Below are 25142 nucleotides of genomic sequence, written 5' to 3'. Positions count from 1 at the left end.
GAGATAGCTTTTGAAACAATAATTGGATACTTGCCAATTGGATACTAGCATTTCATGACTGCCAGTGATTTCTCTCCCTACTCTCTTCCCCATCCTTTTAGGGGTGGGGGTGGGGAGCATGATGTGAGACACAGAAGCCACCCTTTCTTTTCTCTACCAGTCTTTTTGAATAGATCCAACTCTTTAGAAGCATCTAGCAGTCATTTTGTTTCTGGTAGTTTTTCTTCTTATTCTTACCTTTGCCTGTTCTCTTGGTTTTAAACTAATAGGATCTGCTTGGTTCTTCTTCTCTCCCAGAATGTTAAAGGTATTTGATTGATTCAAGATTGGAAATGATTGTGACATTTGTATCATCTATGTACTAAGACAGACTGCAGCAAGGGTACCATGACAGTTTTTATTTCTTTAGGCAATCTGTTGACCCTCCTTAGGGGAAGCAAAAACTTGCCTTGATCAAGTAGTATTCTGTAACTTCATAGCTTGCTGGAGCTGGATGTAGGTCAAAAATACCTAAGGGGGGCGCCTGGGTGGCGCAGTCAGTTAAGCGTCCGACTTCAGCCAGGTCACGATCTCGCGGTCCGGGAGTTCGAGCCCCGCGTCAGGCTCTGGGCTGATGGCTCGGAGCCTGGAGCCTGTTTCCGATTCTGTGTCTCCCTCTCTCTCTGACCCTCCCCCGTTCATGCTCTGTGTCTCTCTGTCCCAAAAATAAATAAACGTTGAAAAAAAAAATTAAAAAAAAAAATACCTAAGGTCGCTGAGAAATGATTCAGTATAGGATAGTTAAAGGAAAGGGAAGAAGGAATCAAGTAGAGGTCCTTTTCTCTGTTGTATCATTCAGGCATGCTGGGCAGTACCTAGACAAGCCATTTTCAAGCTAGAAAGGTATGGGCTGCGAACTCAGTCTGGAGCCCACTGGCCTCTTTTTCCTCCCTGTCGTGGCAGTCATGGGATCAGACAAAGAAAAGGGGTTATTGAGGCATTTTCCCTTTGATACCCCTCAGGCTCTTGCCTTGCTCTTTCCCAGATGGCCCGTGGGCTGCAGACGCTGGAAGGGACACCTCTTGGCACAGGCCGGAAGATGAGGGCCCACAGGCAGGTAGCTGTCCCCCACAACTGTCACAGGTGCCCTCTGGATCGGGGTGACGAGCCAGGCACAGATGTGCGGTGGCTCAGGATATCAACTCCCAGTTGTAGAGATGAGTTGTAAAGATAAGCCTGGGAGGCACCATAGGTAGCCGGCCGCCATCCTGCCTTCTACATTGTTATCTTTCCTGTCTCCTGATCCTCCATATTTCTCTTTTTCTGGTAGATTCCTGCTAAAGTGATACTGGTATACACTTTCATACCAATTAAGCCATGACTCATCTTGGATTTTAATAAGAGATCTATTAATGGAATATTCTAATTGAGAATTACAGGGGTATCTTATTTGTTTTATGATCTGTCAGACCAGACTCATCTGAAAACATAAATTAGATATGTCACTCCTTTGTGCTCCCATGAATTTCCATACCACTGGGAGTAAAATCCAGACTTTTTACCAAGACCTAAAAGGCCCTAACTAATCTTATTAGCTCTCTGGCCACCCCTCTAACCTGAGCTCATAATATTCTTTTCTTTAGTCTTTCTTCCAACAGTCTCAGCTTGTTCCCACTTCAGGGCCTTTGCACGTGCTGATACTCTGCCTGGAAAGCTTTTTCTCTATATCTGTTCCTTCTTATCATCTGACATTTGGGTCTCAGCTTAAATGCTATCTTCTCAGGCCTGTCGTGATCCCACGGCACTCTCAGTCACACTTCCTGGCTTTTTTCTTCATAGCATTTGTCATGACATTGTTTTCATTGGTCCATTATCTGTCTTTCCCCACCAGGATGTCAGTGTCCTGAGGGAGCGACCTCGCTGTCTGATCCAGCACTGCTTTGCCAGTACTAAGAACACTGGCGGGTAGATTGGTACTCTATGAATATTTGCAGATTGGATGAATGAACAAAGTAAAACCTGAGGCTGAAAGGCTTATGGCAGCCCCATTGCTCTCCATTTGTGTCCCCAACTCCCAAACACCAGACTACTGGCTTCACAGTTTTCTACCTGGGCCTCTGCCAACTCCCAGCCAGGCCTCTCACCCACTCTCGGAGGGTGAATAAATGAAGGTACAGCCCACAAACCCTGGAGTGAAAGCAGTAGCTAGGTTTAGAAGATTCTTCACCTCCAGCCCTTTGTCGAGCCCCCCAGAATCTGGGCTGAGCATGGTGTCTTGCAGCTGTGTCTGATTAATGTATGTACTGTAATGTTCTGCCTGTAACACCATTCAATTCTGTAGCCTTTTAATCCACGGATATCGATAGGATATGGATGGGATTACCCTACCTCCTTCCTTGGCATCTTGAAATGTCTGAGGCGAGGCCTGAGAGTGTAGGGCTCTGGGACCTCAACAAACTGCAAGTTTTTCTCCCCTCTTCCTGCCCCCCTAAAACACCCAGTTTGTCACTACTTGCAGACCACCGTGGGTACCAGTCACACTTTTAGGGCTGTTTGTTTTGCATACATGCTTCCCTCCACACTCTACCTTCCTGATGATAAAAGAGTCATGAAATCTTCGTCTCCTGACCACTCTATGCCTTTTAATGACTTAACATTTTATTTGATGCTTTTAAAATGCCCTCCCATGTAATTTCCTCTGATTCTACAAAGAAGACGGACTGGTAGGTTTGTCAAGTAATAATCTCATGTTCCGGGTGAGAAAGTGAGACACTGGTGCTGTTGGGACTGTGCTGCTGCACACATTCCTTTTAATGGCCCCAGGCCCCAGCCAGTGAAACCTCCCTGTCTGGGGGTCAATAAAGCCTTCGACTGCAAAGCTAAAATTAAGGTTTAGGGAAATACAAAAGTGGGCTTGAACTTTTCAGACCTGGGCTCTACCCACATCGTGGCTTGGTGATTTTGATCAAATCACTTAAACTCTGTGTTCTTCTCCTCAAAATTAAAACTATTTTAAAACCTACCTCATGGAGTGGCTTGTGAGGGCCAGATGGAAGCATGTATTTGGAATTGCTCTGTAAACTTTAAATTAGTATAAAGATAGGAAATGTTGTAGACTTTGGTTCTGAGCCCTTATTCCCCATGGGGCAGTCCTAGTTATGAAAAGTCTTAGACAATAATGTTTTTCTCTTACAGAAATTAAACTTGCTTTATAACCTTTGACCTTTGCACAACTGAGAGCCATTGAAATAGACTTCCTTGATATAATGATTATTAAACTGTGGGTAAAGGGGCATTGGGTAATTGGATTTGTTTGGGTTTTATTTCTTTTAGGACCATTTCTGTTTTCCAAAGCATCATAAAACACATTTTCTTAGAAAATCTGGCATTAAAAAAAATCACAGCCATGAGCATTTGTGTGCTCACAGAGCTGCCAAATGAAGCCTAGCTCTGGTGAGTCTCAAAGTATTTCATTGATGCTCATATGCTGTGTGTTCATTTTTCCTTCTCTTTGTGTTAGATAAGCTATAGGTGGTACCAAATTTAAAATACAGTAGAAGAGAATGGGGAGTTTTCTCTGAAAATTGGCTGAAGGATTTAATCTTTTGTTTTTTTTAAACTGGTAAAATACACATAACACAAAATTTACCATTTTAAAGTGGACAGTTCGGTGGCATTTAGTCTTCACATTGTTTTGCAACCATCATCATCCATCCACGGACCTGGTTTAATCTCACAAAACTGAAACTCTCCACCTGTAACTCTCCTTCCTCCTTTCCTGCAGCCCCTGGCAACCACATTCTGCTTTCTTCCTCTCTGAATTTGACTACTCTAGATACCTCATATAGGTAGAATCCTACAGTATTTGTCTTTTTGTGACTGGCTTATTTCACTTAACATAATGTCCTCAAGGTTCATCCATGTTGAAGAATATGTCAGAATTTCCTTTATTTTGAAGGCTGAATAACATTCCATTGTATATGTGTACCACATTCTGTTTATCCATTCCTCTTTTGTTGGCCACTTGGGTTGCTTCACTTGGGTTATTGTGAAAATGCTCCCATGAGCATGGGTATGCAAATGTCTCTTCAAGACCCGAGATTCTTTTGGGTATATATCCGGATATGGAATTGCCAGGTCCTATGGTAATTCTAGTTTTTATTTTTTGAGGAACCACCATATTATTTTCCATAGCGACTACATCTTTTTACATCCCTACGGGCAGAGCACTAGAGTTTGAGGAAAAGATTTTCATAGCAGCTCCTTAATGCTGACTTCTCAACATCAGTGTTCCACAAGACTCAGCAAGCAGACATTGGTTGCCTCATAAGTGCCACTTCCTAGAATCAACAGCTTTTTTAAAATGTACCTCCTGGTTTATGGTAGTTCATCATCTCTCAAAAAGTCCACAGGAGAAGCTGTGTTTTCTTAGTGGTTTGTTGTGAAGATAAGCATTCCTCTCAGAGCTATCTTCCTGGCATATTCCTCACTTCCAACTGCTATTTCATGATATTGAAAAGCCCAAGGTTGATCACCTATGTGTCTTTGCTCTGGAAAGTTTCTCTTTCTGCAGATTCAGTTCCCTAAAATGAACCTGGAATGGGGCATGGTGGCTGACTTTTGCTTCCATCTTGCAGATGTTACAGACAGTTTAGTGTCTAGTTTCTCAATGATAGGAACTATTTAGAGTGACTGCATTTTAAAAACAGCATCTCTCATCACAAGACTTCAGACAAGATGTAAATTTCCGAAGCCACGAAGCTGTAGCAGCCAAATCATCTTTTCTGATGGGGGCTGGCATCAGGCTTTTCCTGTTCATTAGATCAACCTGCTTTACTGTTCGTGGTCAAATTCCTCATTAGGCCTGGAATGGCTCTTGAGCAAACCCTTAACCTTTTTAGCCTCTAAATAGATACCTATCCTCTCTTTTGATGTTTGGAAAGAGAGAAAGCTCACAACTTGTACTATATTCCAGTCTCCCATCAGGAAGCAGTTTTGATTATCTAACCTTAGATGCTTTTATGAAGGATTTATTACCTTCTTGCTTTGTGGTTGATACTTCCAGTAAGTCAGTCTTGAGAGAAACCTAAGAGAAGACTTTGGAGTGGATTGATTCCTACCTTTTCCTCTCTTCCCTAGTCCCCAATGCCACTTGACTTATTATGCTTGAGAGGAGAGAGGAAGGTGCTCAAAAGATCCTTTTTCTAAGCCTGCTTTTAATTTTTCAAAGTACTAGCAACTCTCTCCTTGAAAAGCATTCTCAGCTTCCATTGGCCGGGCTAACTCACTCTGTGCCCACTTTGCTTCACGGGTCCACCTTCTCAGTCCTTTCACCGTGATTTCAGCCCAACTCCATGCTCTTAACCTGACTCATTCTTATTTGGGAACCCTAGAAACTTGAGAAAGAACTGAGTATAGTAATGGGGATGTGATAAGAAATACCACCAACAGAAAAATATGAGTAGATATTCTTCATAAAAGAAGAGATAGAAATTACCAACAATATAGATATATATTTTAAAGTTCATCATTATGATGAATCCAAGAAGAGCCAATTATGAAACAATGGGATGCCATAACCTCTGCCATTAGCTTGGTAAAGAGTGAAGACCCCACCACCTCGGGCTTGATGAACGTGTAATAAAACGGACTACACTCAGATCCTAATCGTTTACTTTCTCTTTTCTTTCCTAAAATATTATTCTGAGAAAATATGGGTATGCTGAAATATTTATCAAACAATCAGAATTTAGAGGAAAAGATTGGAAGGGTATTCTCTAAAAACTGTTAATAGCGGGTATCTCTCGAAGTGAGATTATGGGTCATTTTTACTTTTACCCTTTGTTTTCTCCGTATTTCCCAAGTTTCCACAATAAACATGTATTACTTTTGTAATAAGGGATCAAACAAGAAACATGTGTTTTTTCCTTTTTTCTAAATGTAATTTTATTTTAAATTCCAGTATAGTTAACATACAGTGTTACATTAGTTTCACACGTACAATATCATGATTCCACAGTTCCGTCACCCGGTGCTTATCACAAGTGGACTCCTTAATCCCCATCACCTAGTTCACCCACCTCCCCTCTGGTAACTGTCAGTTTGTTCTCTATAGTTAAGAGTCTGCGAGGCACCTGTGTGGCTAATCGGTTGAGCATCTGACTTTGGCTCAGGTCATGATCTCGCTGTCTGTGAGTTCAAGCCCCATGTTGGGCTCTGTGCTGACAGCTCAGAGCCTGGAGCCTGCTTCGGATTCTGTGTCCCCCTCTCTCTGCCCCCCCCCCCCACGCTCTGTCTCTCTCTGCCAAAAATAAATAAACATTAAAAAAAAATTTAAAGATTCTGTTTCTTGGTTTCTGGGTTTTTTTCCCTTTGCTTTTTTTTTTTTTAAGACATCCATTCTTTTTTTCAAATGAGGATCTAGCTTAAATATTCCCCCACCTTCTCACCCTGTTCCCCTGGCCATAGATGTCTGGGCTGAGTTTGTGTGTTGAACAGCTGTCTTGGGGCAGTCATCTTCCTTCCTGCCCATTCTGCCACGGTGCCCTCCAAGGGTCCTTTCCCCACAGCCGCTGCCAGTTCAGATCTCCAGTTTCTTCTCTAAGCACTCCGTCTTCTAAGTAGCTGGTTAGTTCCTGCTCCCTGTTTTTCCCTTGGACAATTGGCTTTTAGAGGTGGATAGGACCTTTAAGTGTATCTTCATTTTATCATATTATCAATAAGAAAAACTTAGATCCAGAGAACAATGATGGTTTGCCCAAAGTGTCACATCAACTTAGTGCAGAGCCCAGGTCTCTGTCCCTTTGTGCCTTTTCTTTCTGTCTGGCGGACCATGCTGCCTCCTCTCACATTTCACTTTATTCAAGGAATTCTGCTTTTTCTGGTCTCATACCAAGGCATTTGAGTAAAACCTGGAATCTCACCCATTCTCACTAGTGTTATCCCAGGCATCTGTGGCTCCATTAGATATCAACAGGTTGCAAAATGCCTGTGGAGAACTTGTTTAAGGTTTGGGATCTTAATGCTTCCTGCACATGTTCCTAAATTTACCACTCTCTTCTCTGCACTGCTCCTCCCCACCCATCCCCTTCATGCCACATAGTCTCAGAGTGTCTTCACAAAACAGAAGTCCTAACACAAGTGATATCAAGGCTGGCCCTTGATTCACATGTGAGGCCTGCAGGCTGTGGCTATAAACTCTCAGCCTCTTGTAGCCTTTCTCGTGCCTCCCATGATACCCTGTTCTCAAGTTCTTCATTTACAGTGACCAAAAATGAGCCGTAATAGCTTGAGGTGTGACTTCTTCTAATGGCTTTACATTTTGAAGCAACCAAAGCTTTCGTTAAGCCAGAGGACTGAATCTCTAGTGTATAGAAGGTCTGGGCCACAGTCCTAGCTAGCTCTGTGGCTGACCCGCTGTTAGCTCTCAGGCAGGTGGCTTCACCTTTCTGGAGCTAGTTTCTTCATCTGTAAATGAGAAGGCTAATTGAATAAGATCCGAGGCTCCTTCCAGGGCCAACATGTCTTTGATAACTTGGCCGTTGGGCACGGGACCATGTCTATGTGAAGACCTGTTCTCCTGTGTCAATGGAGACAGGCAGACCCTGTAGGCAGCACGTGAGGGAAACCGTGAAATCAAGTGCGGGCTCTACCATGTCCCATCTATGACTTTGGGCAAGTCACACATTCTCACAGTGTCTATGTCCATTCTTCTCGACTCTATCAGTATTCCCACACCCAGGGTGTTTTGTGAATAATGAATGAAAATGTTTGACCTTGAACTGCAAATGGAAGTGATGATGGTAGTTCCAGTGGCACCTGGGCACCCGCACGGAGTAACTGAGAGTCTTCTGTCATTTCAGTAGTGCTGAGGGTGGGACAGGCTGGTTTTGTACATGCTGTCCACCTTACTTAGGCCGTGGCTCTGTGCTCCCACTCCTAGTTCTCTGTCTGCTATTGCTCTGTCCCTGCTCCTCCTTCCCACATTCCAGTATTCGAGTGTCATCACAGATCATCCATGTGAATAGCATGTTACTGTTTGGTCAGAAGATAAGCCTCTCTACATTTGGTAGCTTAGCCCATCCCCACCCTGTTCTGTCTCACCACACAACACATGCACACATGTATGCACACACACACTTTTTTAGCCCCTCACATCAGCTTTTTGCTAACGGCTAATGAAAATAGTCGATTCTTGCTGAGGTACCTGACTTTCCACTTGATCGCCCATTCTCCCCACCTCCCCAGTGAGGCCACAGACATGTGACATAGGGTACGAGAGGAAACTGAGAACTGGGGATACAGAGATTAATAACATACCTTCTCTGCCTTCAGTCACATTGTAAGGGCTGCAAGAGAAGAGAGTGCAGAGGGCTCCAGAAGTTTCCTGATGTGGCAGGGAGGACAGGGAAAGGCTTAGAAGAGATGATACTTGAGGGAAAGGCTTAGAAGAGATGATACTTGAGTGACCAATACAGAAGGATGGTGGGAGGTATCTCCCATTTTACAGTTGAGGTAATGACAGAAGTTAAAGGAACAGCCTCACGGTAACAACCAGTCACTGGAGTGGCTAGAATTCACACTCTGAATGTGGCTAGCCTAAGGTTTTGCACCTGGATAAACTGCTGTATGAAAGATAAGCAAGTAATTTGGGGTCATTGCTTTTTATCCATTGCTTCATAAGATTGCAAATACATGAGTGCTGAAAGTGAAAGAAGCAAATAATTACTTTTCTGTATGTGAAAGAGGCTCTTTTGGGAATAAAACAAAAGCTAGTGCTCAGAATAATCAAAACTTGGACTTTTTGGGGAAACATCTTCTTTTTGCCAGTATGCTAAAAATTGTCAGATATTTTTAACATCTTGTCTGCTAATAGAATGTTATGCACGATGCAAGATTAATGCTGATGTGATTACACTGGTATACTTGGTTAGTACCCTGGGGTTTTTTTCCCTGCTGTTGAAAAGTTGTTTTTTTCCTTCCTTCCTTTCTTCAATATAAATCAGGTGTAAATGAGCAATGTAGCATATTGTCATTTAATTCAAAGATAACCTACATGCCATATACTCCAAAGATGGTAAATTGGTCTCACATATAAAAATATCTTTTTCGGCAGTATATTAAGTGGACGAAAGCAAATTACCTTGCCAAGACACTAAAATCCATTACTTTGTTTCATCTGTGTAGTTAAAGATCACCTTAAATTACAGATCACCTAAATTTCAGTTTCAGTCACTCAACGAATATCAATTTCATCTTTACTTGATTCCTGATAGCCTGGAAGAATGCAGATTCGTTAAAACGTTATATACACATACTTGAACTTTAAGTCACTTTTTTTTCTCAAACATTTTAATTTTAGTTTTATCTTAATGGCATGGTATTTCTGTGATAGAAAAAAAAAATGTCAACAGGCTTTAACTGGGCAAGTTATAGAATTTATGTGGCCTTAACCTCCTTGCAAGTAAAAGGAGGTTTGAGACCTTAATTCCCTTCTTTCTGTAAGATTCTACGACTCATTATTTTGTTTCAAGTTAATGCTCTACCATTAATAAGTTGAAGGTAAATAGAGATTTATTGATGGATCAAGGCTGAAAGAATCATGAAGGAATCTTAATGTGTGCACTTATCACACATTAAGTTATTAGGTGTGACAAATCTGATGGCTTCTTACGTCCTTTTGTTTCTTAGCCAAATGACATCAAAAGTAATCCATCTGCAGGTGTACGTGAATTTCATGAGATTTGACCATAGAATGATAAGAGTGGCAGCCTGTCACACACTTTCCATTGGCAGACAATAAGTGATGGTTGAAGTTAATTTAGGCATATTTTGATTCACTTGCTGAGTTATAAACCATTTCTAAATGCAAGTCCAAAAAAAATGTTCACAACTAAGGAAGGGGTATGAACGTATACTTATATGGATATGTTTATGGCAGCTTTATTTTTAATAGCTAAAAACTATTAGAAACAACCAAATGTCTTATCAACTGGTGAATGATTGAATAAAATGTGGTACGTTCATACAGTGGAACACTCCTACCACATAAGACAGAACAAATTACCGATACATGCCACACCGGGGAGAAGTCTCAGAAGCATTATGCTGAATCAAGGACATCAGACCGAAGAGACGACATACTGCATGGTTCCATTTATAGGAAATTCTAGAAGAGGCAAAGCTGTAGGGACAGAAAGCAGTTCAGTTGTTGCCAGGGCCTGTGGGTAAAAGGAAGGCACTGACCAGAATAAGGCACAAGGGTATTTTGGGGGGTGACGAAAATGTTTTACATCATTTCAGTGGTGCTTACATGAGTGTGTACATTTGTCAAAACTCAGCAAATTGTGCCCTTGAAATTGTTGACTTTTATTCAGTGTAAATTATACCTCAAAAATTTTTTTTCTTTTTCGAGTTTTAAATTCCAGTTAGCATACAGTGTAATATTAATTTCAGGTGTAGAATTTAGGGATTCATCGCTTATGTACAACACCCAGTGCTCATCACAACAAGTGCCCTCCTTAATACCCATCACCCTTTTAACCCATCCCCCTCCAACCTCCCCTCCAGCAACCCTGAGTTTGTTCCTATGGTTAAGAGTCTGTTTTATGGTTTGCCTGTCTCTCTCTCTCTCTCTCTCTCTCTCTCTCTTCCCCACTATGTTCATCTGTTTTGCTTCTTAAATTCCACATATGAATGAAATCATATGGTGTTTATCTTTCTCTGACTTATTTCACTTCACATAGTACACTCTAATGCCATCCTCGTTGTTACAGATGACAAGATTTCATTCTTTTTATGGCTGAGTAATATTCCATTGTTTGTTTATATATATATATATATATATATACACACACACATATATACATATGCATATACATATATACATACACATACATATATATGTGTATATATGTGTACACACACACTCACAAATCACATCTACTTTATCCATTCATCAGTCAATGGACATTTGGACTCCTTCCATAATTTAGCTATTGTTGATAGTGCTGCTATAAACGTCAGGGTACATGTGCCCCTCCGAATATGTATTTTTGTATCCTTTGGGTAAATTTTTATACTTCAAATTTTATTTATTTTTTTTACAAAATTTTTTGAAACTGTTTATTTTTGAAAGAGAGAAAGAGAGACAGAGCACAAGCGGGGAGGGGCAGAGAGAGGGAGGCACAGAATCTGAAACAGGTTCCAGGCTCTGAGCTGCCAGGGCAGAGCCTGTTGCAAGACCCAAAACCACAAACCATGAGATCATGACCTGAGCCGAAGTCGGACGGTTAACTGACTGAGCCACCCAGGCACCCCTATATCTCAAATTTTAAAACAAACAAACCTAGGGAAATATCTTGAATGACTTACAAAATGAACCTCAGTTGGGGAAATAATCATTTTTAAACTTTGAACTTTGAAAGCTTATTTGTGATTAACAGTAAAAGATACTAACAGTATTTATTTTTATGATGAATCTATACAAAATTTTGACCCCAAAATGTGTTTGCATAGAAAATGATAAATGTTCAGCTTGCTTTAATATCTCACTGCATTTTTGCTTTCTCTTTACCTCTCTGCCCAACCTAGAAAAACTAATTGAGGGACTCAAATCTCCTGACACTTCTCTCCTGCTCCCTGACCTCTTGCCTATGACAGACCCTTTTGGTAGCACTTCCGATGCTGTAATTGGTAAAGTCATCATCTCTGTTTCTTCAGCCCTGCATGATCTATGTGTCTGTTTCGAGAATGATAACTACCTGGTTAACAGATCCCTATTGAATGGCCCTGCTGGGGAGTGGAAATGCCACAAAGCCTCCTTTAACCTCATTTGTTATCGCCCCAAATGAAGTGTTTTCCCTGCCTTTCCAGGGGCACCACACTGTTATTTTTGCTTTGCTTGATAGCCTGAGATTTCCAAAAGGAATTTCTTATGAATGAGGAGGAATGGAAAAATTCACATTTAATTACAGAAGCTTGATGAAAGAAGTTGCTTTCAAGCTGGGACCTTACCTTTAGCAGATTCTTCTTTAGAAGGCCTCTGTATGTGCCCCGTATCAGTAACAGAAAACACTTGCCCAGTGGTGAAGCCCCATGAGTAGAGTCCGGGACAGGGGCTTAGTCTGCTCAGTTTGGTATTTCCCTGTGCTTCTACAGCAAGGCAGGCATGAACTACAAGATGTGCAGGGCCCCTGTACTCCAGGGCACATAGTCCTTGAACCCAGGAAAGCCATGACCCTGTAGAGATGGGCCTTCAGCTGTGGGATGTGACACAGTGCAGAATACCTCCCGGCCACATCATGAGGTGGGATTTCAAATGGACTAGTTACCTTCGCCAGGCACAGAGGATGTCTGCCCCCAAGTTTATCCCTTAAGAAAGGCAAAATTACCAGAAGATACTATGGTGCCTTTCAGCCTATGTCTTCTGACATGGAAGAAATCTGCTGGGTGACTCGTGTTCTACATTTATCTATAAAAACTGGAACTCACCAAGACTAGTTATAGTGGTTAACCTTGCACATGCCTGCTCAATCAGTGAAGCCCAGACACTCAAAGCAGCAGAAATAAAGTAACTTACTGTGCTGTCCATCTTGCCCGAGACTGGCATTTTAGACACCTGTAGAAGGAAGCCTTCACAGAATTGTCTGAAGAACGTTTTGACTCCTTTTCCCTTACCATCTGTTCTCCTTTCTTAATGCTCTGTCACAAAAGAAAAAGCCGATGTTGCTGTTGAGAGTCTCATACCGGGACTGGAGCCCCCGGTACCCCAGCGCCTTCCATCCCAGACGGAATCTGTGACCTCGAACCGCACAGGTCAGTCAGGTGTCCTGCAGCTGCAGGGACTGGTCATTGTTGTGGCCCTCGGAGCCAGCCTTTCCACCTGTAGCAGATGATCCTGGGCTTAGTTTGCAGCCTGGTTAGTTCCTCCTAGAATGGATGCTCTGTATGGTTACAGCCCCAGCTTCTCGCTGTTTAGTGATGTGTTTCCTTGCTAAAGAGCAGAGTGCTTTTTGGAGCCATGTTCTTTATAGAGTGGTCCTTGGGCTTTCTCTGGTTACAGTGTTTATTTATTCAAGATTCTTTTCACTGGTGGCAGGTTCCCTCCACCTCCTTCCCCAAAGAATTCTGTTGAGCTACAAGGATGGCCTTAACTCCGCTAAGGTGTCTGTTCAGTCTTTCTATACAACCGTGTCAGTGACTTCACGGAGCTACTGCTCTGTGTATTGACATTCTGTCCTCAGCACAGTGCTTTAATCCTAGATAGCTGGTTTGCTGTTAAATTGTAGGCAGAGTTGAAATCTTCCCCTGGATTCAGCATTGCTTTCACCTGAATTTCAAAATTCGCTCTTAATAGAATTCCTCAACTGCCCATAAATACAGAGTTGATAACCTGCATTTTTATTGAGTCCATAGTCAACTTTGGTAAAAGAGTCTGATTTTCTAACTTGGAACAGAAACCATTGGAAGTCTAGGAACTGTGAAAATAAACTTACATTTAAGTGGAAAAAAAAATGAACATAAAAGATAATGTGGTTCCTTTCTCTTGTGCGTACTTGACTGTTTTCTCTTAGAAAACTTTCCCAGAGAACAATTTGTATGTGAAAATACTTGAACTCTGAATTTTGCCTTCCTTCTGTTCCTTAACTAAAAGTGAAAGTCATGTGTCCAGAGGAGCAATTCAAATTTAAAGTATGCTAGTAAGAAGCAAGATTGTTTTGTTTCAAATGGGGATCTAGTTGAGTTCTATAAAGTATTGTTTAACCATGTCGTATTCTGCTAATAATAAGTCAGGGACAATCCCCTCCTAGTCAACTTAGATACTTCATCCTATAGTACCTTTTCCCATAAATGTTTAGGGAAAGTTTAAATGAAACTCTTTAGTTGCAAAGTCCTTTTTCCCAAATAGCATTTGCTGAGAACTAAGTTGCTAAAGTTTTATTGGCATCCAGATCACATACTTGCTTACCCAGCAACCTCTGAGCAAAGAATTATTCCATATTTATATGTTAATGTTAAGAGAATCTAGAAATATATCTTACTATAGATGAAAATTTGGCGGGCTTAATATGTTACTTTTGGTTTTCTTTTCTCGCCTTGGCTTATATGTATAACATGTAAATGCAGTAACTTAAAGGCTAAGATCTAATCTCATGGTATTGTGTGTGCCATTTAATGCCATCACTGACCTGGGATGCTGTTAATCTGGACTCAGATTCTCTCACCGGGGAAGATTCCCTGATTGATTGCTCCTTGCTTTCTAACCCTACTACTGACCTGCTGGAAGAGTTTGCCCCCATAGCGATATCCGCTCCAGCCCATAAAGGTAAATGCTTTCCTGTCCTCTGGGGCACGTGTATCCTTAAAGGAGATCTGAATGATTTCTGAGAATTTTTCTTACCAAAAGTCTTTGGCAGTGAAGTTTTTTAGCCCCCTCCTCTATATGGAAAACTTGAGTTTGTACTCTTAGCCTCTGTGTTAGAATCCCTCTCAGGAAGAGTACCTAATAAGGCTTAGACAACAGGTTGGTGTAGGCATTGCTTTCTGGCAATCTCCTGGAATGCACATAGTCCATGGTCTCCATTAAAGGCAGAGCTACGTACCTTTGCGGTCCGCGCATGTAGATGGTTGCGTTGACTATCCACTGACTCCCTTTTATTATTAATTAATACAATACTTGTTAGCCTGAGACCTTAAAATTGTTTCATCAAATCCGATTTAAAGTTTTTGAGTAGGGATTGCTATGTTAAAGAAGCAGGCCAAGTCCTCAAAGTCAGTCTTCAAAGATTGAACTTATAAAAGTTTCGAATTTTGAGTCATGATTGGTTACTAGATTTCTCTTTCTGATCTACCATTTTCACTTCTTACTCTTGGGTTAATAGTGGTGTGAAATGCTCCTGGACAGAAGTAGCTTGAATTGGGCTCTCTTCAGTGAGTTGTTCGTAGAAGTGAGAGGCACAGAGCCTGGCTTACTCTATGCAGGCATTCACTAACCTTCTTTCTGTACTTGGGTAGTGAAATTGGTTTTCTGGAAGGAGCACATATATAGAAGAGGAACAATGTAAGTTTCTTCTGAAGGAAATTCAAGAAGTAAGCCTCCCTGAGATGACTAAAAAACAGTTAGTTTGGGGCTCTCAGGTGGCTTAGTCAGTTAAGTGTCCAACTCTTGATAACAGCTCAGGTGTTGATCGCAGAGCTGTGGTTCAAGCCCCTTATTGGGCTTCACGCTGGGCATACAGCCTACTTAAAAAACAAAACAAAACAAAACAAAATTAGCTTATGGTTTGCAGTGGTAAGAGCTGAGGTTTTGTTTTTACCCTTGGCAACATTAAAATGATTATGTTTTTATACAGTATGTGTTTTTAACCAATTATGTCTGGCAGGAGTGTGTCAGCAGTAATGTGTAATTACAGAGAAGCAGCATTTGCAGAATAGGTGCTCAGCTAGCGCTTGTGCTGGTAGGATAGTCTTTATCAAAATGGAGAAGGATATCTAACAGACTTCTGCTTGAAATCTCAGTGCATGTGATCTTGGGCCCCAACGTTCCCTGAGGCATCAGAGTTGTCGGAAAGTCTTTCTTCCCAATCATAGGACAGCAAGTCTTTTCAGAAAGATTTTGTTTGCCTTGTATACAGCAGTTACTACTAATTACCTCCCCCCTGCCCCTAGCTTTGAGTTTCTTGAATATTGTTTGTTAGTCAGGCCCCTGTTTGCTCAATAAGGAAGATAAATGACTAATTCCTGTGCCTTTGTGAATTACTGACGTTGAAGAGAGATTTCACAATAATTACAATTAAAGGTCTTAAAATGGTAGTAGAGATCATTCTATAACCCTTCTCCCTAATCATTTATGAAAGTCTTAACATGGCCAGCCTGAAACCATTTTTTTTCTGTTTCCCTATTTTTCAGTTTTGCTACCTTTGTTTCCACTCATGAAAATAAGCATTTTCATCTTCAAAAACAACAGTGATTGTATAGGTGGAACTTTATGCCTCTGACATGTTCTCTCATTTGCTAATCTCTGCCTCTGTTGTTTCTGCTTGTGTACTTGCATTCTGTATTAAGCTGCAGAAGATAGTAATCTCATCTCAGGTTTTGATGTCCCTGAGGGCTCGGACAAGGTGGCAGAAGATGAGTTTGACCCTATTCCTGTATTGATAACCAAAAACCCACAAGGTAAGAAAGAGAGGATGGGGAAAAGAGAAGAACTTGGCATCACAGCTGTTTACAAAATAGTAATGTGCCTAATCTGCAAGAGGGAAGAAAGCATCAACACTTAGTGAAGGGAACTGGGGTAATGACAGGCCTTGGGGCTGGACCAGTATAAGATAGAGACACAGATACAGATGGAGATGTAGTTACCTTAAAATGTCACTGTGGTGTTTTTTCAGAGAGAAGAAAAGTATTTAACTCTTTGACTAAAACCCGGTTTTACAAAGTGTCAAGCCAAAAATAAAGTGACCTTTAGTCAGTAGAAACCTGAAGTCATATATACATATATTTAAAAAAAAAAAAAAAAAGCACTGAACATTTTTTAGCATGATTTGAATAATCTATAATAAATATTCTTCCCAAAGAGATTAAGCATGGTGCTTTGATATCATTTGTATCTTTTGGACATTTGTGGAGCATCTTTTTTCCTCTTTGATGGATTATAACCATTTGAATGTGCCATGAGACACTGAATTACCATGGGACCATCTCTATATTTCTTAAAGCATGTTTCTATCGCAGTGGTCTTAATAACAGATTTTTCCCCAAAGCAACAGCTGTTGATTTTTACTTTATCAGAGAGATGAGTCGATATCATGAGGAAGTTAGTGTACAGCCAGCAGTTCTCAGGCAAAATGTATGGGCATTTGAAAACAGCATCCTCTCTGCAAGGTGTTCTGCCTGTGGTATGGTGTGCACACAGTGCCTGAAGTTCTGGTGGGAGGTGGTGCATATCCGACTCATATGTTTAAAAATCAACACGTAAGAGTTTGCAGATGTAAATTGTTGCTTCTCCAGGGTTTTGTTTTGTTTCTCCTTTGCTTGCTCTGCACATCTAAACCTTAACCCTCTGTGTTTTGTACTGAACTCCTATTTCTCCACTTCCAGGTGGGCACTCTAGAAACAGCAGTGGGAGCTCTGAGTCCAGTCTTCCCAACCTAGCCAGGTCTTTACTGCTGGTGGATCAGCTCATAGACCTGTAGCCGTGACCCAGTAGCAGATGCAGTTCTGTAACCTTCATACCGTAATATACATTTTCATTACGGAGTTATAAGAAAAATGATTTTTTAAAAAATCTGCTAATAAGGGGCCCTCCAGCCCTTATCTCCTACCCCTTGCCTTCTCCTGTAGAAATGATAAGGAAAGAAAATCACTTTGGCCCTCCAGATATTCCTTGGCCAGTTCCTCCCTGTTAGTTTGCTGTGTTTTCTCATTACCCCTCTTCAATAGCATTATCTTAAATCAAGCGCTAGATGCCATGAGCTTCACCTCTGCTGGAATCAACTCCACCAAAAGCTTAACTGTAACTGAAACTAGTGAACTGACACCTTTGTCTCATTCTTGCTAGGAATGGCCTCCCACACCAGTCCTCCCAACCCCTGTCTCCTTTGGCCAGATGCTGATGAATGTGTTTCTCTGTTTTTGCTTTTTACGCTGCTGCATTATCATGAGGACATGGCTTCTTCAGTTGGTCTTAACTCTAGGCAGTAGCCTGGAGATGAGTGTGTGATTTAAGAGAGGGTAAAACTGACTGACGGATGGGATATGTTTGAAAAGAGAAATTGAGCCCAGCTCTAGCCAACCAGCTTTGACCTTGTTTGATCATAGACTTAGCCAAGGGATTTTACACCCCATGCAACCTGCCCAGCATTCATCCAGCATTCTGGCTTCCATTGAACCGTGATTTCTCAGATCTGGAGACGTGACTGCAAGTACTTGAGATCCTTGGATAAAATGTGTACATTATATAAAACCCAAGTATTGCCATTCCTTTTCATGTTAACTGTCCCAAGCCGGGATCTCAGAATTAGACCAAAACAAGACAATGGTGGTAATATGATACCTTTTATTAGAAGACTTTTCACTGGGGGGTGGATGGGGGAGGGGAAGGAATTGTAGCAGAAACAGATGTATTTTTCTTGTGATTTTTATTTTGAATCAAATATTGTAAATTGTGTATAAATGAAGACGCTGAATAGTTCTGTTTCCACTTGGCGTTTCAAGTCTGATATCAGGTGTCTGTACAGGGTTTTGACCTCTTTCCCTTGTATAACTACACAGCAATCCTACAGTGTAACATATGGAATCATTTTGAGTAGACTTGTGTGTTGCTTTAAGCTTTCAGCAGGTCCTCTGTCTTTGTAGAATAAGCATGTTGTTTATTTTCAGATAATCAGAAATAAGTGTGCCTACAAGCTGGGCACAATTTGACTCTGGCTACTTACCTTTCTTTCTCTCTGATGTTGGAACTGAAGGATGCAGCCAATGAAATATGTTCAGTTGGTTTTCCTTGGCTTCCTAGATTAAAAAACAAAACAAAGCGTAGTTCCTCACTAACCTTAGAATATTGTTCATAAAATAAATAAAGGACCCTGCACTGACATGACAACATGCCTCATGGTCACCCTCTGTATATGTACTTACTCATTGAAGTGTATCTTTTTTTCCTTACATAGAAAGCAATTTTATAAAATTGCCCTTTTGAAAAAGAGGTGGGCACAGAGCAACCCGCTGTGGTTCTCTTCCTCGAGTGCCGTTTTCCATGATCAGAAGGGAAACTCTTAGTTGATCAGATTTGTACAAATAAAATTCCAAGCCCACTTGCCTGTTTCTCTATCTAGTACTTTTGTTTCTCCTTCCTCACGTTTGCACTTTATTGGGGGGGGGGGGGGAGGGAGTTGAGCAGCAACAACAGCCTGCAAAACACTGCACTTTGGAGGTCAAGCTTTGACCCCAGAAATGTGAGAGCAGCCTTTGAAAGGCAGTGGAGGAAAAGTCTGAATCTTTCAGTCTTCCTCCTGACTTTAAATACTTCCTGTGCCAGCTGAAACTAGATGAACTAAGTAAAGCCCTCTATTAGGATAATGGATCATTTCCAAAATTGAGGGAGGCACCACCTTCCTGCTGAAGATAAAAAAAAAAAAAAAAAAAAAGATATCCTTGAAGAGCTCTCCATGATTGGATAGCAGTGAAAATGGGACTCAGTTTGCACCTTTGTGGACAGGAATATTACTGAAGATCAAAACCTTCTTTTTCCTGGACATAGAAAGAATGTATAATCTAATGAAGGAAATGTTTATTTTTAAATAAGAACAATGTTTTATGCCTATGTTTTCCAATTTGATTTTTTTCATACATATACATGTTAGAAATATAATGAAATATCTAGTTTCTCAATTTAATTGAAACCATGAAGAGTATAGTTTAGAAATTAGGTATCTCTAAATTGTTCCTTTCACGTATTACCCGTAATCACATTGAGATATATTATCTAGTCATCTGGCTCAATAAAGCTTAATGGAGACTGTTAATGAAAATGAACAGACTAGCAGCCAGAGACTGGATGGAGGAAGTCTGAGGGAGATAATGACATGAAATCATCTTGGGTTTGTTCTTTAGGAATGGGGCCTCATAGAGAAGAACTATTTTTCTGCTAAGGTATCCATGTGAGTGACTCAGCAAATGGGACCTCCCTTAGTTTATAACTTCATCCCTAAGCTAAAAGGGTTTATTTGATATGAGTGAGGTATGCTGATAACGGGTAGACATACGAACTCCACAAGAGGGATCGGAGAGACCAGTCTCTAGTCCATCCACTTCATTTCACATGGAACCGGAGGCCGGGCCAGCTGAAGAGGCCTGGACAGGACAGGCCAGGTCACCTGGGATCTCTCCCTGACCTTTTCCGGTCACTGGCCAAGCAGCCTTCAGCAGGCTCTTCACTTCTAAGAGCTATTGTTCCTTTTTTATACAATGATGGGTTTGGACTAGATGGTCTTTAAGCTTATGGAATTCTAGACTTCTACATACATACTATTATGCTTTGGAAGGACTATGAAGGATTTGTATAATCCGGATGTTCTTCAGTTACCTTCTGTAGCTCTTACTGTTACTGTAGCAGTATTTACATTTTAGAGAATTATAATGGACTTTTTACTAACTTGGGTTGCTCTTTCTTGGTTAACTGAATAGAAGCCTGCATTACTGGACAGTTTGGGACATAGATTCTTTTTTTTAATATTACTCACACACCCTACCTATTCCAACAAAACAGTGTCAGAAGATTTCAATTCTTTTAAAATTTTTTTTTTCAACGTTTTTTTTTTTTATTTATTTTTGGGACAGAGAGAGACAGAGCATGAACAGGGGAGGGGCAGAGAGAGAGGGAGACACAGAATCGGAAACAGGCTCCAGGCTCTGAGCCATCAGCCCGGAGCCCGACACGGGGCTCGAACTCACGGACCGCGAGATCGTGACCTGGCTGAAGTCGGACGCTTTAACCGACTGCGCCACCCAGGCGCCCCTAAATTCTTTTAAAACATAAAATCAGTGATCTGACACTTAAAGATGGGCAGATACTATAAGCATATGTTTCTGATTTGCTTTAATCCAACTGTGTAAGAGTAGTAACTATACCAGAACACATAACAAATTGTTGGCGTTTTGTTGTTTTTTTTTTTCTTTAAAGCATTCAAATAACTAGATCACCAAATTCAGGTCCCAGTGTTTCTAAAAACACGGGACTCAGAGGAGATAAGGTTTAAATAGACACTTCTAACTATGATCATAATTAATGACTTCTTTAGCAGACATACCAGAATTTTGACAGCTAATTGAGTGTTGTTCCATTCAAAGGCATCTGGTTTTACTTGGGAAGCTAATACTTACTCTAATGATGCTGCCATCATTTAAGTTATTTTTGAAACTCCTCTCTTTAGAAATACCATCAAGGAAGGTAATAAGGTATAGGAAAATCAGTTGAATTATTATCTAATTAGTATTGCTTTCAGCATCTGGAAGCATCTCTTTCTTGATCCTTTTCCATGACTCCTGGTTTAGGGTAACATTTAACAAAATCACCCACCCACCTCAGATGAAATGTGGTTACTATTAAAGACAGTAAAAGGAATAATCCACAGAAAATTCCCAGAGAGGAGCTTATAACGGAAAGCGACAACTATCATTCTTAATTTCCTTGATCCTCTGAATAAGGGAACTTTCATAATTTCACCTGTCTTTAGTAGTTTAGAAAATGGAAAGATGTGGATTTTAAAATACCTCCGAAAGAGGTTGTCACTTTGTTCAGTGTCATTTGATACTGGACTTGGCTCTTTCTGAAGTAGAATTATAGAACTTGGATTGCTAATAATTACAGGGAAACAAACTCAAGAAAAATTTTCTCAAGATGAAATAATTAGTTTTGTTTATAATACTCTTTTCCTGCTCTGCTGACAGGTAATTGATCATTTTGATTCGAACTAACACAGTTTTCCCCAAGTCAGGAACAGTCTGCCTTCAGCAATTGTATGGGAAGAGGAGGACCTTCTGGGTTGACCTCAGCCCAGAAGTATGGAGGGATCTGAGTTCACCTGAATAAATGCACACTATAGGTATCTTGGGCCAAAGTAAAGTCTCCCATGATGATGTTTGTCTAAATTTCCAGGAGTCTTTAACTTTCTCTGACTGTAAGATTACCAGGCTCGTGTAGCCATTAACTTAGTTTGGGGACAAAAATGATAGGATTGCCCAAAGTACTGAATTAAGTGAATTAGAGGCTGCCGGGCAGAACAGAGATACTAGCAGAGGGATATTTAAAATGAAATCTTTACTGAAACACTCCAGATAATATAAAACTGTCTTTTATTCCTCTCTAGAGACTATAATTTTACCAACACAAAGTTAGTCTTTTCATTTTCCACCCTAGTCATGTTCCTGAAGTTGGATGTACTTGGGTTTCTTGAGTCAAAATGAATCCCAGATGGCCTCCATTTCAAATAATCTGTAACAAGATACTACTTTGTTTATCCTGGGTTTCCTTTCACCAAGGTGGAGGAAGGAGTTTCTTTGGGTAATGCTAACTTATGCAGAGTTGCCAAATGGTGGTAGTTGCTTGAATGGAAGACACTTCCTTGGTTCCCACTTTGATGGTAGTATCCTGACCTTACTCTTCTTCCTGTGAGTATTCTGCTCTACCCTATTCCACCTCCCCCCCCCCCTTATCACATGGTTGTATATTTACCACAGGTCTTTATCATGTCCTCCCTAAGAAGACAAAGCAAACAGGTACACGAAGCTACCTTGTACAGTAAAAATATGAAATTTAAACACTGCTACGCAAATATTGTATAAAAAAAAAGTCTGTAAACAATTTATTATGTAAACATACAGGGGAATAAAGACTTATCTGTTCAACCAGGAGCCTGATGTTCACAGATGTAAATAACTGAAAATAGCTGCTGTTTTCCTAATCTGAAAACCTACTTTTGCACAAAGGATTTAAACCCATTGTTGAGTGGCAGTAAGTAGCTGTGCACAAGGAAAGTGCGGACACCTGCTGAGGACATTTTAATGAGTCATGGCTACCATGGAGTCAGGGAGAATAAAACCCTCGTGAGCCTGCATTTGATATGACGAGATGCGGGTTTGAAAACGGAGCACAGATTTGCAGCTATCCTCCTCTAATTTAATCTTTAATATACCCAGGCCAGTTTAATTAAACATTTTATGTTGGCAACAGCAGTTTTATGCCCAGGGAGAAATCTCATTTAATTGCTCCACTGGCTTGAGAGGCACGGCATCACTGGCCCATGCTGGTTCCCGTCAAATCCCTATTCCCCAGTCATGGGTCTTAATGCCACTGCACAACATATGGTAGAACCCTTAATTTTATTATCGAAGCTAAAAGGTCGTGGAAATTATTAATTTGATGTACACCTCTTGATTCCCTGATTTGGCTCCAAGAGTGTGACTTTCAATTGGTGCTGCATTTCTGACGTTCTTATGAAGGGATATTTTGCTTTCTATTTGCTAAATGTATGAGAAGGTTTCTCAGTACTCCCCAAGTCTTCATTTTTCCATTTTTAGCAAGAATTAGGTCTTTGATACTCCCTGTACTTGTTATTTCAGTTTGTAGTATGGAGGAAAGAAAAGTCTGGATTGTGCATGATATATTGCACTAAAGAGTATCCAGCCTAAAATTTAAGTCTTCAGATTTTGATTTTTTTGAAAGCACTCTGATGACCCTCTCACTATGTTCATCAGATAAAATTCCGAGGGTAAATGTACCCCAAATCACTCAACACTGATGGTTGCTTTGGAAGTTAATAGGCAGTTAGTGAGGAGAGTTGCTAAGTCATCAGATACTTTTGGGGACTTCTTTCCTACTCTGTAAAGCATATGAACTCTTAGGGAAATCTATACAATTTGGAGCCTCAAAATAGACTAAAATGGCATTATCCCTGATAGAAGTTTCAAAAAGTGTGCTTAACCTTAACTTTGCACACAGCCCTACATGACAGCAAGAAAAAGAAGCATGTCTTGCCTTCTTGCTTAATTTAACGCACAAAACCACAGTGAAAAGAGACATAACACAGTTTGAGGGAATGAGAACAAAATGCCCTACTTTAGGCTTTATGATATGAAAGACCCTTGTGCAGACTGTAGGACCATGTCCTGGATTTAAGCCCTCCGCCCCTCAGGGACAACGGGCTAACTTCATTGAGCTCTGTGGTCATGGGGCATCTGCTATGCGTGGTTGGTTACCAGAGGAACGGGGCCAAGACATGAGGTTAAATTAGTGCAAATCCTTCATTGCTAGTAGCCAGACCTCTGCAAACATGTTTTCCTAATAGTGCAAGGCCATCCTCATCTACAAGGACTGTTCACCTTGAAAACATGTGCTTTCCCTACCCTACTAGAACACACTCATATTCCAGAAAGAACCTGTAACTGCCAACAAAACTTAATGTCCATCTTCTGCTATTTAGAACCTCTCCTTCTCTTGACCATTTTGTTTCTTGCGCTGAGAGAGCATGGATATCTGTGCATCCCCAAACCCACCGGCATTCTTTGGTCTCCAGAATGCCCGGCTTGGAGAGCTGCAGAGGGTAGTTGCTCTCTGCTGTAGTCTACCACACCTTCTCTAAAAAGAATGAAGAGGTTAAGAGACTTGGCCTTCTCAGGAAAATCCTTTAGTTTTCCAACCCTAGAAGGCAGAAGAATGCTGAAAAATAGAAATGGATCTGGCCTTGTTTTGAAGAACAGGAAGTAAGCTTTCCCTGCAAACTCAATGTTATAGGGGTTTTGTGACTGTGCTTGTGAATTTTTAAAAGTTCTTGAAGTTTTAGGTGTAGTTTTCCTATTACCATCAAAATCCTAGAATATGCTAGTGTGCCAGGTTTCCAGTCGACCAAGAACCCACTTTTTAAGTAATCTAGAAAGGTTAAGCATGTTCTTCCATCCTGTCCAGCTCTGGATGTGGGCATCTCTACTTGGTACCTGATAGTTCTTGAAATGTAATCTAAGACCGCAGGCATCCGAAGTGCCCCTGGTTCTATAGGTAGCTACTTTTTGGCATTCTCTACACACAAACTGATCTGACGGAATTCAATTTAAATTTCCCCAAAACACCAACTCCTGTCAAACTGTTCAGTTTTCATTATTGATGGCTATGATGCCATTATTAGCTTGACCATGCAAGAAAGAAGGTGTTCCGTTTACTTCCTGTCAGCTGACTAATGCTTTCAAGTCACTGTGTAGGTACACATACTAAAGCTGTTGCTCAAAGAAAAAACTTATCCTCTTCAAAATCATATTCTTCAAACACTACTCAGAAAGCCATTTGGCACCAGTACAGAATTTTACTTAAAGATTCTAATCAGGAATTTCACTGAATGCATTTGAACTCTTAGAAAATGAGGGCACCCACCTTTTTTTTTTCTTTCTGAAAACGATATTTAAGTTCAGAGCTGTTTAAAAAGAAGCACTGCTAAAAAGTTAATAGAATTCCGAGAAACGAGTATTTTTGTACCGTATCTTCTAAAATGTTCCGATCTCTCTCTACATCTCTTTGCATACAATGTAATGCCTCTAAGTGACTGGTTTCCCAATAAACTGATTTTGATGCCGCTTCTGCTGTGTTCTGTGTGCTTAATTCAAGCAGAAACCTTAGC

General features: G+C 40.7%; 1 protein-coding gene across 4 annotated transcripts in view; it reads left to right on the top strand.

Annotated features, from left to right (window-relative positions):
* The window catches only part of AAK1 (AP2 associated kinase 1), a 165304-nt gene that overhangs the window by 135272 nt on the left and 4890 nt on the right, over positions 1 to 25142 (top strand). The window contains exons 18-22 of one of the 4 annotated variants that reach the window (XM_047069633.1): positions 11572 to 11673; positions 12694 to 12795; positions 14195 to 14305; positions 16045 to 16155; positions 17080 to 18848. The exons of 2 other annotated variants lie outside the window; for them this stretch is intronic. In XM_047069633.1, coding sequence (XP_046925589.1) covers positions 11572 to 11673; positions 12694 to 12795; positions 14195 to 14305; positions 16045 to 16155; positions 17080 to 17174 — 521 coding nt within the window. In that variant the 3' untranslated portion in view covers positions 17175 to 18848. Of the gene's footprint in view, positions 1 to 11571; positions 11674 to 12693; positions 12796 to 14194; positions 14306 to 16044; positions 16156 to 17079; positions 18849 to 25142 lie in introns of those variants that run through there. One more of the 4 variants, XM_047069630.1, reaches the window with a different exon arrangement.

The sequence above is a fragment of the Lynx rufus genome, unplaced genomic scaffold (genome assembly GCF_022079265.1).
Source record: "Lynx rufus isolate CCGP_SWC_20201006 ecotype Redwood Valley unplaced genomic scaffold, mLynRuf1.p SCAF_8, whole genome shotgun sequence".
In the NCBI taxonomy this organism is placed as follows: Eukaryota; Metazoa; Chordata; class Mammalia; order Carnivora; family Felidae; genus Lynx; species Lynx rufus.
This window is presented reverse-complemented; position numbering and strand designations above follow the sequence as displayed.